The 15,251-nt window shown below is 41.8% G+C and overlaps 1 protein-coding gene across 2 annotated transcripts in view; it reads left to right on the top strand.

The window, feature by feature from the left end:
• CRYBG1 (crystallin beta-gamma domain containing 1) overlaps positions 1-15,251 on the top strand; it is a 224,955-nt gene that overhangs the window by 12,358 nt on the left and 197,346 nt on the right. Inside the window, exon 1 of one of the 2 annotated variants that reach the window (XM_082404703.1) lies at positions 2,232-2,488. The exons of the other annotated variant lie outside the window; for it this stretch is intronic. Coding sequence (XP_082260829.1) covers positions 2,316-2,488 — 173 coding nt within the window. The 5' untranslated portion in view covers positions 2,232-2,315. Of the gene's footprint in view, positions 1-2,231; positions 2,489-15,251 lie in introns of those variants that run through there. 2 annotated transcript variants of the gene reach the window in all.

Below are 15,251 nucleotides of genomic sequence, written 5' to 3'. Positions count from 1 at the left end.
TGTGAACCACAACTACTGAGCCTGCGCTCTAGAGCCCACGAGCCACAACTACTGAAGCCCGTGCACCTATGCTCCGCAACAAGGGAAGCCACCGCAATGAGAAGCCCACGCACCGCAACGAAGAGTAGCCCCCGCTCGCCGCAACTAGAGAAAGCCCGTGTGCAGCAACAAAGAGCCAACACAGCCATAAATAAATAAATAAATAAATAAATAAATAAGATTCAACTCAAGGGCTACTTTTATAATAAACCTTTACTGACCACTCCTCTTCCTCCCTCCCAAACTCCCAGGCTGGGTTAGTAATGTTTCCAGACTCCCATAAGGCCTGATACGTACCTCTACTAATTCTCTTACCCTTTGACGTATATCATGTGTGTGTCTGTCAGTCACCAACCGCCCTTTCCCCCCAAGTCAAGGCCTGGCACATAATTAGTACTCAGTAAACTCAATAAATGTTTCTTGAGGAAATATAAATGAAAACTACACTGAGATAGCATTACACCTCCATCAAAATGGCTAAAATTTAAAAAATTGACATCAAGTGTTGATGAAAATATAGAAAAACTGGAAGTTTTAAACATTGCTGAAAGGAGAATAAATTGATACAACCATTTTGGAAATTTTTTTGGCAAAATCGATTGAAGCTGAACATATGCCCACCGTGTTACCCAGAGGCTGAGCTCCTGGGTACATATCCAAAAGAAATGGATGCTTATAGTGAAACAGGTTCACACCAGCTTTATTCATAATAGCCCCAATCTGGAAACACCTAAATGTCCATCCACAGTAGAATAGACAAGTGAATTGTGGTATATTTATATCATGGGAGAGTACACAATAATTTTTTTAAATGAAAAACTGCTATGTGAAGCAATATGGATGATTCTCATAGACTAATATTGAGCAAAAGAAACCAGAGACAAAGAGGTACATCTTGTGATTCCACTTCAGTGAAGTTCCAGAAGAGTCAAAATTAATCTCTGGTGATATAAATTGAAATAATGGTAAACTTTTACAGAAGGGAGGGGTAAGGCAGTGGAAGGGGACAGGAGAGGGACTAGGGCAGTTTGGGAAATGTTCTATATTTTTATAATGGTATATTTAAAATCCACATACAGAAGGATTTTCCAAGGCAATGTCAACTGTCCTTTTTAAAAACATTTTATACCCACAACCACATAAATATGTAAAAATTTGAGTTATATACTTAATGGTTTGTGCTTTTTTTTTTTACTATATGTAGGATTACATCGATAGAAATGTAAATATAAAAATAATTAAATAAAAATGAATGTTCCTTGAATGAATGAATGAATGAATAAGTTGGGTCTTCAAAGAGAAAAGAAAGAAGAAAGTATTACAGTGTAAGAGGGACTTGTACTGCATTTAATTTTAAAGCAGTACTTGGTTCTTGAGCACTTTATACTCCAATAATGCCCAAAGTGAATTGCTCATGGACTTCTTTTGCTTAAATATTAGTCCCCTTTGCTATTTAAGCAGGATTGTGAGGTTAAAACAGGAAATCATTAACAGTAAAGCAGATGTCGGAGAGGCCTGTGGGACTGGCATTAATTCACAATGAGGGATCTATTAAGCCCTTGGGAACTGGGGAATATGCCTCATTCCCTTCAGTTTTTTATCCTCTCGTGCTTTATGAGGTGCAAGTACAAATTAATTTTTCAGACTCTTGAAGGGAGAGGAGAGGAGTTGGCACCCGTGATTACAAACAGGAACAGAAGCCACTCCTCACACGACATTGCCCAAGACACCTAAAGGCCAGAGTAGATTAGTTCTAATCGCCGAGCAACCCGGCCACGGGATGCGCCTCCCCCCATCCTTCTTCAGGCGGGGCTCGTGGCTAAGCATTCTTCGTGCCAGCCTTGCGCAGGCCAAGAGTGACCAGCAACTCCTCAGACGACCGATGGCACATGCGCCAGAGGTGGTGTCAATACCCGACCCGACTCTGGCTCCCACCACAGAGCAGAGGATGCAGCGTCAGGAGACGCGGTTCCCAGGCCGTCCAGTAGGTGTCGCTGTCCCGCGGCCGCCGCGCTCCTCGAGGCCCGGGCCCGGGGGCGTGTCCTCCCTACCTTGGGGCAGCCGGCGCGCGCACCTCACCTGGGCTCCCGCCCCGTGCCTTCCGCGCCGCGGTGGGGTGGGGGGGCGCGCTGTGCTGCGGCCCCGCGACCAGGGGGCGGGGTCGGACGGCGCGCTGGGAAAGGCGGGCCAGCTGGCGTCCAGGTGCGTTCTTCCACAAGGGCCGGGTGGCGGAGACGGCAGCATCCAAGCAGCCGGAGGAGGAGGCAGACGAGAAGATGCCACTGTCGCTGCCACCTCAGGGCGACCACGGGGAGTCCAGTCCGTCCAGGACCCCCAAGAAGCACGCCTCTTTCCGTATCTGGCGCTCCAAGAAGAAACAGCAGCCTCCGCGGTCTGACTGCGGGGTGTTCATTCCGCACCCGCCCCCGGCGCCCCTCGGCGAGGCCAGGTAAGCCCCTCGCCGAGCTCCCCCTCCCCCCAACAGTCTCACCTCCTCCTGCCCCCTTTCTACTCCTCTTGCGCTGACCCTGGAGTCCTCTCCACCGTCAGCCCGCTCGACCCCTCTCGGAGAAGCGGAAAGGCCCAGGGTCGTTTCCCCCGGCAGGAGCGTAACGGGCTCCAGGGGGGGAAATGTGGTGGCCGCTGCGAGTGACCGGGTTCCTCGCGGCTTCTGGCTCAGACCGAGCTCAGCGAGAGGAACTTGTGCCCACCCATGTGGCCTTTATTTTGACTGGCAAAGACTACACCAGAGTCTATACTATCAACTTGCTAACGAGAGCATGTGGGTTGTGAAGGGTTATTACCGTAACGAACGATGATCGGAACTCCACCTGGGGATTCTGTTAAGACTTGATAGTGGTGCCGTAATTGTGGAGATTCCCACTCTTGCAGTTGTTATATCTCCATTGTCCTCACAGGATCCGAATGGAGGAAGAAGTGGGAGGAAGGTTACCCCCATTTTATAAGAGGAGAATCTGAGACCAAAGGGTGAAGGGCTTGTCCCCATTGGAATAAGTGGCAGAACCAGGCAGCGCCTAGTTATTCAAAGTGTAACTGCCATTGTGCTTTTAAATTCTTTACCATGATTTTGTGATTTTATCCTTTATGCATAATTATTCAATTCTACTATCTGAACTGATGCATTCGTTGAACAGTAATCAACTGGATGTAACAGTATATTTATGGGGTACAGGTGTGTGAAATATTTTAAATGAAGGACAGTTGGCAATATCCAGTATATCCTTCTGTATGTGTTTTTAAAACACACCTTTATGAACATTGAGAATAATGTGCAAGATTTGCATTGTAGAAATATTTTTCCTTTGTTTCTAAAGTAAGTCTTAATTTGCAACATATTTTCATTCATTTAGCAAATATTTTATTAACTAAGTGCTGGGATATCAAAAACAATGGGAGTGGTCTCTGTCATCAAAGACTTTTTAGTGTCTTGAGGAGCCCAGAAAGTAAACAGTGGGATAAGTGCTATGATAGATGTTAGCATAGAGGAGGGGATCTAGGGAGGCTTCCTGGAGGAGGATGACTGAAGCGCTTTAGTCAGACAGAAAAGGGGAGGAGCAACAAGTTCCAGGCAGAGGTGCATTATGAGCATCACCAACACTTGGAAGAACATGGAACTTTCTGAGAAGTACTTCCTGAACAGGTGGTTCAGGGCAGTCTGAGTATGTGTGAGGGCATAGGGAGAGGCGTGCTAAGAGAGAAGGTATTTTATTTTTTCTCATATTTATCATTCCCAGTAGTAATTGGTTGTAATAGAACATTTTTTTATCCACATAAAGACTTACTGTGCTTAACTACTAATTGAAATTTCTAACAAAATATGTTACTTAATAATGATGTATCCAACATAAAAGTATTTTTCCTATTACCTCAGTAAATATTTTAAAAACTTCCATAGTGGTGGTTCTTATCTGACTTAGTCGCATCATTTCGTATCTATCAAATGAGATAATACACAGCTGTAAACAATTTATTCAAACGCAAATACTTTTTAGATTAAAACTTAAAATAGGAGTCTTTGTTTCTCTCCTCGAGCTTCATGTATTTTAGTTCAGTCTTGAAGCATTCCATTCTTTCCTTCAGAACTATGATGAACTTTGTACTAACAAATGTCCTGAGAACTAAACTTACTGGTCTGTCTTTGGGATGTTTTTCTAGTTATATCATGTTTATAAATATTTTGTTTACTTCTGAGAGATTGTACCTGTTTCTAGTAAAGAGAGCAGCTAAAGCACACTTAGGTTTCTGGCCCACCTTTGGCCAATGTGGCTCTCTTGAGCCATCTGCCCTGTACGTTCATTTCTGTCCAGGATTTGGAGGTGGTGGACCTCAGCTGGAATGTGCAGCACTCACTTTGGCCTTTGTTTCTACATAAAGATGGGACAGTCAGGTGGCCACACTTATCTGCTGGGCATACACGATTAATATTGTGGGCTTTTAGAGCAAATGAAAGTGAATTTATGTCCTGGATGCGTGACCTTGCGCAAGTTACTTCACCTTTCTGAGTCTCAGTTTCTTCATATGGAAAATGGAGAAAAGAGTAATACTAATTTTGTAAGGCTCTCGTGAATATCACATGATAATTCATGTTATTAAATGTAAAACTCTTATCACACTTCTGGACACAAAGTAGAAACTCAGTAAATGTAAAACCATCACCACCACCACCACCATCGTCATTATTATAAATGCAAAGGTCTAATGAGAGAAATGGAAAAAACAGGGTTGGGGAGGGGGAAAATGCTTCTCTTCCTAAAAGAGCTTTTACCACTCCAATGATGGTTCAAAGTTTATTGATGTCAGATTTCTGTATTCTGCAAATATTTGTGACTTTCAGTGTAATGTTCTAAAACTCAGTGGCCATTGCTTGCTTTCTTTACATAAAATAATTTGAACATGGCTGCCTCTCTTCCTAACATTCACCCTTAGAGGTTTTTTTCAGCTTGGTTTTGGTAAACATGTTAATATGTTATTTTCCATAGAAATAGAGCCGTCGCCCTTCTGGGTCCGCCTCATCTCCTGTCTTGTCCATTCTTCTCTTGCCATCAGAGGGACCACGCTGGTGTGTGGAGAGGGCATGGCGAGCTGTGGCCAGACTTTCCTTAGCAGCCATTAGTGGCACCATCATTTATTAGGTTTTGAATTATACTTCATTTAAAAAAATTTTTTTATTTATGTATTTATTTTTGGCTGCGTTGGGTCTTTGTTGCTGTGCGCGGGCTTCCTTTAGTTGCGACGAGCGGGGCTACTCTTCGTTGCAGTGTGTGGGCTTCTCATTGTGGTGGCTTCTCTTGTTGTGGAGCATGGGCTCTAGGCGTGTGGGCTTCCGTAGTTGTGGCTTGTGGGCTCAACGCAGGCTCAGTAGTTGTGGTGCACGGGCTTAGTTGCTCCGCGGCATGTGGGATCTTCCCGGACCAGGGCTCGAACCCGTGTCCCCTGCATTGGCAGGTGGATTCTTAACCACTGAGCCAGCAGGGAAGCCACTGAATTATACTTCATTTTGTAAACAGTTTATTCAGAGTGTGGATTCTCTATCTGGGTTTAAATCCCTGTTCTACTTACTGTGACACTGAGCTGTGTCATCCTGGGCAAGTTATTATCCTTTTTGTGCTTCAGTTTTCTCATCCATAAAAGGGACATAATAAGCATTGTTATAAAAATAAGTGGGCTTCCCTGGTGGCGCAGTGGTTGAGAGTCTGCCTGCCAATGCAGGGGACACGGGTTCGAGCCCTGGTCTGGGAAGATCCCACATGCCGCGGAGCAGCTGGGCCCGTGAGCCACAATTGCTGAGCCTGCACGTCTGGAGCCTGTGCTCCGCAACAAGAGAGGCCGCGACGGTGAGAGGCCCGCGCACCGCGATGAAGAGTGGCCCCCGCTTGCCACAGCTAGAGAAAGCCCTCGCACAGAAACGAAGACCCAACACAGCCAAAAATAAATAAATAAATTAAAAAAAAAAATAAGTAAGTTAATGCATGTCAAGTGCTCAGAAAAGTGACTGGAACGTTATGAGTGCTCAATAAATGGGAACTGTTTCTCCTTTTTCTTACTAGTATCTTGCCTATACTTTCTTTTTTTTTAATAAATTTATTTTATTTTATTTATTTTTGGCTGTGTTGAGTCTTTGTTGCTGTGCACGGGCTTTCTCTAGTTGCAGTAAGTGGGGGCTACTCTTCGTTGCAGTGTGTGGGCTTCTCATTGCGGTGGCTTCTCGTGTTGCGGAGCACGGGCTCTAGGCGCGCAAGCTTCAGTAGTTGTGGCACGCGGGCCCAGTAGTTGTGGCTCGTGGGCTCTAGAGCGCAGGCTCAGTAGTTGTGGCACACGAGCTTAGTTGCTCCGTGGCATGTGGGATCTTCCCGGACCAGGGCTCGAACCCGTGTCCCCTGCATTGGCAGGCGGATTCTTAACCACTGCGCCACCAGGGAAGCCCTATACTTTCTTCTGAGTAGTAATTTCATGTGTTTATTTTCTGCTAGAAAATAGTACTTCCTTTTTATTCTCCCTAATCGAGACATCCAGCGTTATTTTGATTAGAAATGGGCTCTTCGCTAAGGTCAGTACAGTGAATTAAAAATGATCACCCTCGAACTGAACTGAACTCCAAACCTAGAAGCTAGCGTTAATGCTCTCTGCAGGGAAGCCAAACTCAGGTGATGGGTGGGCTCCATAATCCTCTGAAAATCAGCAGACCTGGTTTCATTTGGAGGGAAAAATGCAGCCAGCGCCAGAGAGCAGAGCATTCTCATTTCAGGGTACACGGGTTCAAGTTTTGGGACTGTCAGCAGTCCCTTAGTTTTTCTGTCCTGGCATGGACCTTTTCCTTCTATAAAGGGAAGACAACTTACTCCCTGTTTATATCACTAGAGTGTTGTGAGGATAAACTACTGTTTTATTCCATGAGAAAAAGAACAAGAAAATGTTATTTGAAAGCATTCTGGAACTGTAGAGTGTTAGTCTTCGTGACTTAATTGATTCTAGTTTTCAGTCTTTTGTGGCTGGTTTAGTGTTTAGAACTCTGAACAGGTTTAATTATTTTCTAATATAAAGGACATAGCTAGATGAGCCTAGGTTTGTTTTACCTAATATTGCATCTAAACTGGTTAATACATACTGGGTTATTTCCCTTATTTAGCTTATGCCAAAGGCAAGAGTTTGAAATTTTAAGTTTATGTCGTTTCACCACTGATAAAGCAGGAATTTAAATTTTAGCCCTGTCACTTACTAGCGGTGAGCTCCTGGGGAAGTTTCTTTACTGCTCTAACTTCAGTTTCGTGATCTGAGACCTACCTCTTAGCATTGTTTTGGAGACTTCTAAATATATATTTACAATGACTAGCACAGTGCCTGGAAGATAATAGAGGCTCAGTAAATAGCTCTGAGAGCACGCTGCAGTGAAAAAGGCATAGACTGTGGTGTTGGACAGACTCAGTTTCAAATTTGTCTCTGCTATTTGGATAAGTTTTGCTAAGCCTCAGCTTTCTCTGTAAAATGGAGACAATAGCACTTCACTTCTGGGGCTCTCTGAGAGTTAAATACTATCTATGTAAAACACCTGGCCCAGGGCCCAGCCCAGAGCAGGTGCTGGGCAGATGAAAGGTGGTGGGAGTGGGAGTGATTGTGGCAGTGATGATGTTAATTGTCGTTATCTGCATAGTAATGGTGGTAGCATTCATAAATCCCTTTGTACTTTGTATGTGGAGTCAAACAACTCCAGAAGTCCAGGAGAAGTTGTAACCAGGTCTGTCAAGACTTGAAGTACCTTTGGGTATCTGGAAGTACCTTTGTAGTTGTAAAAGTGCGGCTCTTTGTGCATTCAATGACTGAAAAGTCTTAATATATCTGATTTAAGAAGCCAAAGATAAACTTTATAGTTGAACTTAGAGGCATTTCTCCTGAAGTGATTTTTTGGTTTTGTTTTGTTTTTTTAGATTTTTAAAAAATGTGGACCATTTTTTTTTTAAGTCTTTATTGAATTTGTTACAATATTGCTTCTGTTTTTATGTTTTGGTTTTTTAGCCACAAGGCATGTGGGATTTTAGTTCCCCAACCAGGGATCGAACCCACACCCCCTGCATTGGAAGGCAAAGTTTTAACCACTGGACCGCCAGGGAAATCCCTCTCCTGAAGTGATTTTGGAGTCTAAGTTTAGTATAGGATAATTCTTTGCCACTTATCTCTGTCATTATATTACTTTATCCACTCTATTTCTACACTTTTAGTCATAATCTTCTTAGTCCGTAACCAAGTGATGTGAACACTTTTGGAGACCTTTAGTTCTTCTGGGCTTAGGTTTATTTCTTTTTTCTTCTGTAGCTTTCAATTATAAATTTTATTTATAAGGATGAGACAGCGAATCACTGCTTTACTATTCATGCATGATTAGAGCCATGTAGCAAAGATATTCAATATTGAAATTTATTTTCTAACTGCTAATATTCATTCAAAATGCCCATCTTACTATGAACATTAAAAACACTTATCTGTCTTAACTTTTAGTTCACCTAAGGTGTTGGTTGTGTTTAGGAATGTCCATGCAGAAAAAAGTGATTTAGTTATTTTAAACAATTGTGTCTGGTGAGATTATTTGAATCTTGAACTGTATGCTTTTCTGTTTACCTTGAAAAATTTATCAAATGATTGTTTAATCTCCCTTTCATGTTTTAGCTACTGTATAGAAGATCTAGAGAGCCTGTTCATGAAAAGCAATGCAATTTGACCTACAGAATCATTTTTCTAGGATTAATGATACATTATTCTATGGCAGCAAATTCCTTTCTGTATCTTATTGAAATGATTCTCAATCAAAATTTAAAGAGAAGTTTCTTATGTCTTACAAACACTTACTGAGCACTTACTCTGTATCAGGCACTGGGAAAAAGAACAATGAAATTAGAGATAACCTCTGCTCCTAAGATACTTGTAGTCTAGTGGAGTGGCAAGTGGATGAATAAAGTAGCATATCATGCATTAAGTGCAGAAATAAAAAATTTAATCAAATGCATTGAGGTCAGAAGAAGGATTACCTTGAAGGAGCAGAACATTTTTTCTCTCCTGAAGAAGTTTTACTCATACTGAATAATTAATGAGAATTTTTATTCTCTCATATAGAGATCATCAAAGGCTCTAAATCTTCTTCAGATTATGATCATTTTAAACTATATCCAATACTGGACATAAAGAAAAATCACGGAAACTTTTATTTTCTCAGTGACATTTAAAACAAAGAGAATCATGTGTTCAGGATTATGCATAAATAATTTTCTATTTAAAATATCTAGAGCCTTAGATTATCTCAGCTATTCTATCACATTTTGGCACCTAGGAATAAAGATTGGGCTTCAATTGTGATATATTGATTTGAAAACCTTCGCTGAAATTATAGGTAAACATGACATTAACACTCTAAAATTACAGGCTGAAAATGAGTGGTTCTTGACATTTTTTAGATAGATTTACAGATCCAAAGAGAATTGTTATTTAGGGTACACAGCTAACTTGTTGTCTACTCAACCTCCATCAGAATGATTCTGGAGTCTCTTTCAGGAAGAGTCCAGCATTGCCTGTGTTCTAAAAGCAAGATGTTCTTCCTTAAGAGCAACCTATCTTTATTTTCATACCAAATTTCCTGGCATATCCAACAGGTGTCTTTTCATATATTCACTGTTGAAAAATGAATTCTGGACTTTTACCCAAGAGAGGATTGAAATGTGAATTCAATATCTTGTCCCAAAGTGAGTTTTCAAGATAAGGTATGTATAAATATCTGACACTTGTGGGGATTTTGGCAAGAAAGGCCAGTCAATTGTTTATAAGTCTCATTAGCTCACTTATTGCTCCCTTAAAACACAGCTGCACTGGGCCAATGCAAATGCCTCATCAAAATACCTCTGTGGGTTCAGGTTTATGAGACGCCTTCATGCTAGAAAATGAGCCCTTGCTTAGTGCTGTCTTTACAGCACTGTGTGTCTCCTGGATTGGCCTATTCAATGGGAGTGAAGCAATGACAGAGAAACATCATAACAAGGGATCATTTTGACAAAGTACCAGGAGACCCCGAGACACACAAGTGAGGCAGAGAATCCTAAGTCCGTTTGTGGTGTCCCAGTTTCTCTCATCTACAAGTTATAGACAAGACGAGGACAGGTTGAACCTGTAGCTAACACAGAAAAATGCAACACAGAATTAACAAGTGCCTTTCGTTTTTTTAACTTCCCCTGTATGGAAGTTAAATGAGTAAAAGTAAGTTACTGTTAAGCTTGGCAAAATATTGGTTTGTAGTTTGGTTCTCTAGTTGGATAGTTTTTTATCTTGAAGTTGGGGTCAAGAGGCAAAATAACATGTGCTATGAGTAAGACAAGAAAATACAGGAGGCATTTGATTTATAATAACTTAAGACCATGTCTGTGAAAACATTGTTTTCCATCAAGATTTCGTTGAAAAATGCAGTTTATTTAACATACACTGTGTCTGTCAGACACTGTTCTAAGTACTTTACAACTATTAACTCACTACAGTTAATTCATAACATCCCTGAGAGGTAGGTAATATTATCAATATTATTCCTATTTTGAGGAAGAATGAGGCACAGAGGGGCATGGTAATTTGACCGTCAGGGAGTTCATTATGGTTGGGGCTAGGGTTCTCCAGCTGGTGGTCTTGAGTCCTGCAGTTTATCACTGCAAATTGAAAGCACTGTGGTTAATGCTACCTTCTTTGTATTCCCCCAGTGAGTGTATTTAGGCTGTAGATTTCACCTGCAGGAATTATAATATACATAGGAAAACAAGTTAATTTTTGGCACTAAACAATTTCTGTATTAATTAGTGAAGAGAAAAACTATTTAAATATATTAAAATACAATGTGTTAAATTCTTGGAAGAAAAAACAATTTTTTTTTTAAACTTTTTTTTTTTAATTAATTAATTTATATATATATATATATTTATTTTTGGCTGTGTTGGGTCTTCGTTTCTGTGCGAGGGCTTTCTCCAGTTGCGGTGAGCGGGGGCCACTCTTCATCGTGGTGCGCGGGCCTCTCACGGTCGCGGCCTATCCTGTTGCGGAGCACAGGCTCCAGACGCGCAGGCTCAGTATTTGTGGCTCCTGGGCTTAGTCGCTCCGCGGCATGTGGGATCTTCCCGGACCAGGGCTCGAACCCGTGTCCCCTGCATTGGCAGGCATATTCCCAACCACTGCGCCACCAGGGAAGCCCAGAAAAAACAATTTTAAGGCAGAAATTCTAAAGTGTATGTTATATCCAAAAGTATCCGTGTCTAGATCCTTTGTCTGGGGCTTCTGCCCAAGCTTCGTCAGGAAACAGCATGACCTGGAAGGGAACCTGGTTGGTACACCCTTCTTCTTCCCCCACAGTCTTGGCCCAGGCAGTAGAATGCAAAGTCAGATATAAGTGGCTAGCTAGATGGCCCTCACAATTTACAGTTGCTGCTCAGGCTAAGTGGGGTGTCAGAATTTCTCAAGGAGTAACTCTCACTTAGGTCTCTAGAGGTCCTGCTGCTTGAATCCTTTGGTTTTACTTGCTGATTTATCATTGAGGGTTCCCTGTTAACGAATACAAGTTTCACCTTATGTTGACCTTACACTTCAAGGAGTATAAACTACTGCTGGTATTTTATCCCTCATGAGGCTCGTAATAGCTCTGTGCAGTAAGCCCAGACCCTCATTTTATAGATGAGGAAATTGAAGTTCAAAGAATGCAATGCAAATGGGGAAGTGCAACTAAAACCATGTTTTCTGGTTTCTGCTCAGCTGTTCTTTTGGATTCTCTTGGGTTATAGACTGTACTGCTCCATTCCTGGCCTCTACACAACTCTGGCAGGAGCCCAACTGACTCATCTAACTTCCTGATGACTCTTCTCTGGGAAATCTTTGCCTAGATTCATAAACCAACAACTATGAGACTGTCTGATCCCCAGATTGAGTTATTCGTTATTCAGCTGGAATATGCACTATAGTCTGGTTACTGACATACTGAATACTTTCAGAGTTCCTGCTATAATTAGTACTTCACCTACTACCTAAAAAACAAAAAACAAACAAAAAAACCCAAAACCCAAACAAACAAAACACACACACAAAATATCTTAATTCATGTTTTCAAAAAATGTTTAAAGTTTGTACAACTCATATTTTATAATAATAAAATGGTCTTTACAATTATAGAGTAGGGAATTCCTGGTGGTGCAGTGGTTAAGAATCCGCCTGCCAATGCAGGGGACACGGGTTCGATCCCTGGTCTGGGAAGATCCCACGTGCCGCGGAGCAACTAAGTGCATGCGCCGCAACTACTGAGCCTGCGCTCTAGAGCCCGCAAGCCACAACTACTGAGCCTGCGTGCCACAACTACTGAAGCCCATGTGCCTAGAGCCTGTGCTCCGCAACAAGAGAAGCCACCACAATGAGAAGCCTGCGCACCGCAACGGAGAGTAGCCCCTGCTCTCCACAACTAGAGAAAGCCCGCACGCAGCAAGGAAGACCCAATGAAGCCATAAATAAATAAATAAATAAAATGAAAAAAAAATTATAGAGTATATGAATGTGTCCCCCTAAAATTCATAACTGAAGCGCTAAACTCCAATACCTCAGAATGTGATTGTATTTGGAGAGAGGGACTTTAAAGAGATAAAGTTAAATAATGAGGCCATTAGGGTGGGCCCCAGTCAAGTCTAACTGGTGTCATAATAAGAAGAGGAGATTAGGATACACCGAGAGACACCAGGGGCATGTATGCACAGAGGAGCAACCATGTGAAGAGGCAGCAAGAGAGCAGCTGTCTGTAAGCCAAGGAGAGAGGCCTCAGGAAAATCAACCCTGCCGACACTTAGGTCTTGGACTTCTAGCCTCCAGAACTGTGAGAAAATAAATTTCTGTTGTTTTATCCAAAAAATAAATAAATAAAATAAAATAAAATTATAGAGTCTATCCATATTGTACCCATTCAAGAATTCCTTTTATGGGGCCTGACATAATAATGGTGCTGAGACAGGGAATATATTTTATTTATGATCTGTCATTTAAATGTTTTCATAATACTGATGAATTTCATAAATATTCTATGAAAGCACAGCTTGATTGTTTTTGCCTCTGCTATTTGAAAAAGTTGACAGTAGAACCAAACTGTTGACACTGATGTTGACATACAGTTTACACTGTATGTGTCTCCTTTATCATGAGTGCCATGTGCGAACCTAAGAACTGGCCCTTTTCAAGCCTGTGCAGGGGAGGCTGCCCCAGGCCTTGCCAGCCGTTCTTGGCTCTACTAGCAAAGGTTGGCTTGCTTCCCCACTGTTCCCCTCCTGAGAACTAAGTGGTTGCTATTATCTGCAAGAAATATTATTTTGCTGTTATTATATGCAAAACAAAATGTAGTTGTTCCAAGGTGGGGTTACAAAACTATTCTCTTTTACTATTAACTCCCCAAAACAATTTTGTCTGGAATAGACTCAATTATCCATCAGGAATCCTTCATTGGAGGCTACTTTGGATGGAAACAAGAACATTTGTATTCCCATATGTGTCAGTAAACATGTTTAAACAAATTAGTCTAAAACTAGAATTTGAATTTTTTTTTCAAGATAAAAGCGAAGTATGACAAGTATGACTGAATATCTGGCATTGGCTCAAAGTTTTGAGTTTTACCACTTTGCATATTGTGATTGTCCTAATCTCACCCTGTAAGAAGTTTCAAGTACTTTGACCTAGAAGTCATAGTAGCTAGTGCATTACCGGTGCTTAATTGTATCCTTCCTTGTTATTTCACTTTTATTTAAAGCTCTTTTTTATGCCCATAAGGGAACAATCAGTCCTAGATCTAGGTGATAACTGTTGATGCATTCAGGCTGTGTTTGCTTCATCATGTAGTTTCCCACAGAGAAGCTCCTCAGGCATTTATGCATCGACTTCCTTGCTCACTACAGGACTCCTGGTTGCTTTCTGTGTGTGTAATCATACTCTGGTTACAATTCCACGAATTTACAAAGCCAGCAGATGTTAAACAAAGGGGAGCACCAATTTTTACCTTCAGGCCACCCAAGAACTGATCAACAAAGAGCAAAGGACAGCCAGATGGGTTTGGGCTGTTTTCTGAGGAAAATGGGTACGGAGGTGGGGAATGGAGGAGGGGAAGTCTCCTCAGCCTAATAATTCCCAACCTATCCTATAAGTTAACATAAGAAACTTTTCTCAAGAATACATAGGTGGGGACTTACCTGGTGACGCAGTGGTTGGGAGTCCGCCAACCAATGCAGGGGACACGGGTTCGATCCCTGGTCCGGGAGGATCCCACATGCCGCAGAGCAACTGAGCCCATGCGCACGGGTACTGAACCTGCGCTCTAGAGCCCATGAGCCAAAAAGAAAAAAAAAAAAAAAATAGATGAAAGGGCACGAATTGTTGATCACCTATTATGTGACAGTTGCCTTTATAGTCAGTGTATCTCATCTAATCTTCATAATAGCTCTGCTAAGTAGGTGATTTTACCCCCATTTTTACAATTGAGAACACAGAACCTGAAAGAGGGGAAGTAGCTTGCCCAAGCTGATTTAACTGGTAAATGACAGAACAGTATTTGAACCCAGGTCTTTCAGACTCCAGAGCTCATAATATTTTCACCACACCATGAGAAAACTAAAGCTGATTGGATGAGCAGTTGGTAGAATGTGTGAATGAGTGTGTGTGTGTGTGTGTGTGTGTGTGTGTGTGTGTGTGTGTGTGTGTGTGGTAGTTAAAGAACAGAAGCATCCAACAGAAATGTATTTATCCATTTACTCTCAGAGCAATCACCCTTTCAAAGACCAGGAAAGATGCATTTCTCCTTTTTAATTATCTGCACACTACCACGTCCTATTTAGAGAAGGAGAATATCCAAGAATGAAGAATTCATGTGTGCTGGGAAGTCCATGAGGCATTCTTGTTTTCCTGGGAACATTTGACTTGAGATAATACTGCCGAGAATCAGTGACTCAGTCCCTGAAGTGTTAGCTAAACTTGTTGCACCTGATTTCCAATCTACTCTCAAAGCCACCAAGTCTTTACCTGTTGCTGAGATGATTCACAGAGTATGCGAAGGAATCTAAGGTGAAAAATGTTGAAGATTTTTCACTCTGCACAAAGATTAATCATAGCCCTAGAAGAGGAAAGAAAATGCTGGTGACCAAAACTCTGAATTTATAGGAAATACT

The sequence above is a fragment of the Balaenoptera borealis genome, assembly GCF_965194805.1.
Source record: "Balaenoptera borealis genome assembly, chromosome: 9".
Lineage (NCBI taxonomy): Eukaryota > Metazoa > Chordata > Mammalia > Artiodactyla > Balaenopteridae > Balaenoptera > Balaenoptera borealis.
The sequence above is the reverse complement of the archived record's forward strand: the minus strand, read 5'-3'. Positions and strand labels throughout refer to the sequence as shown.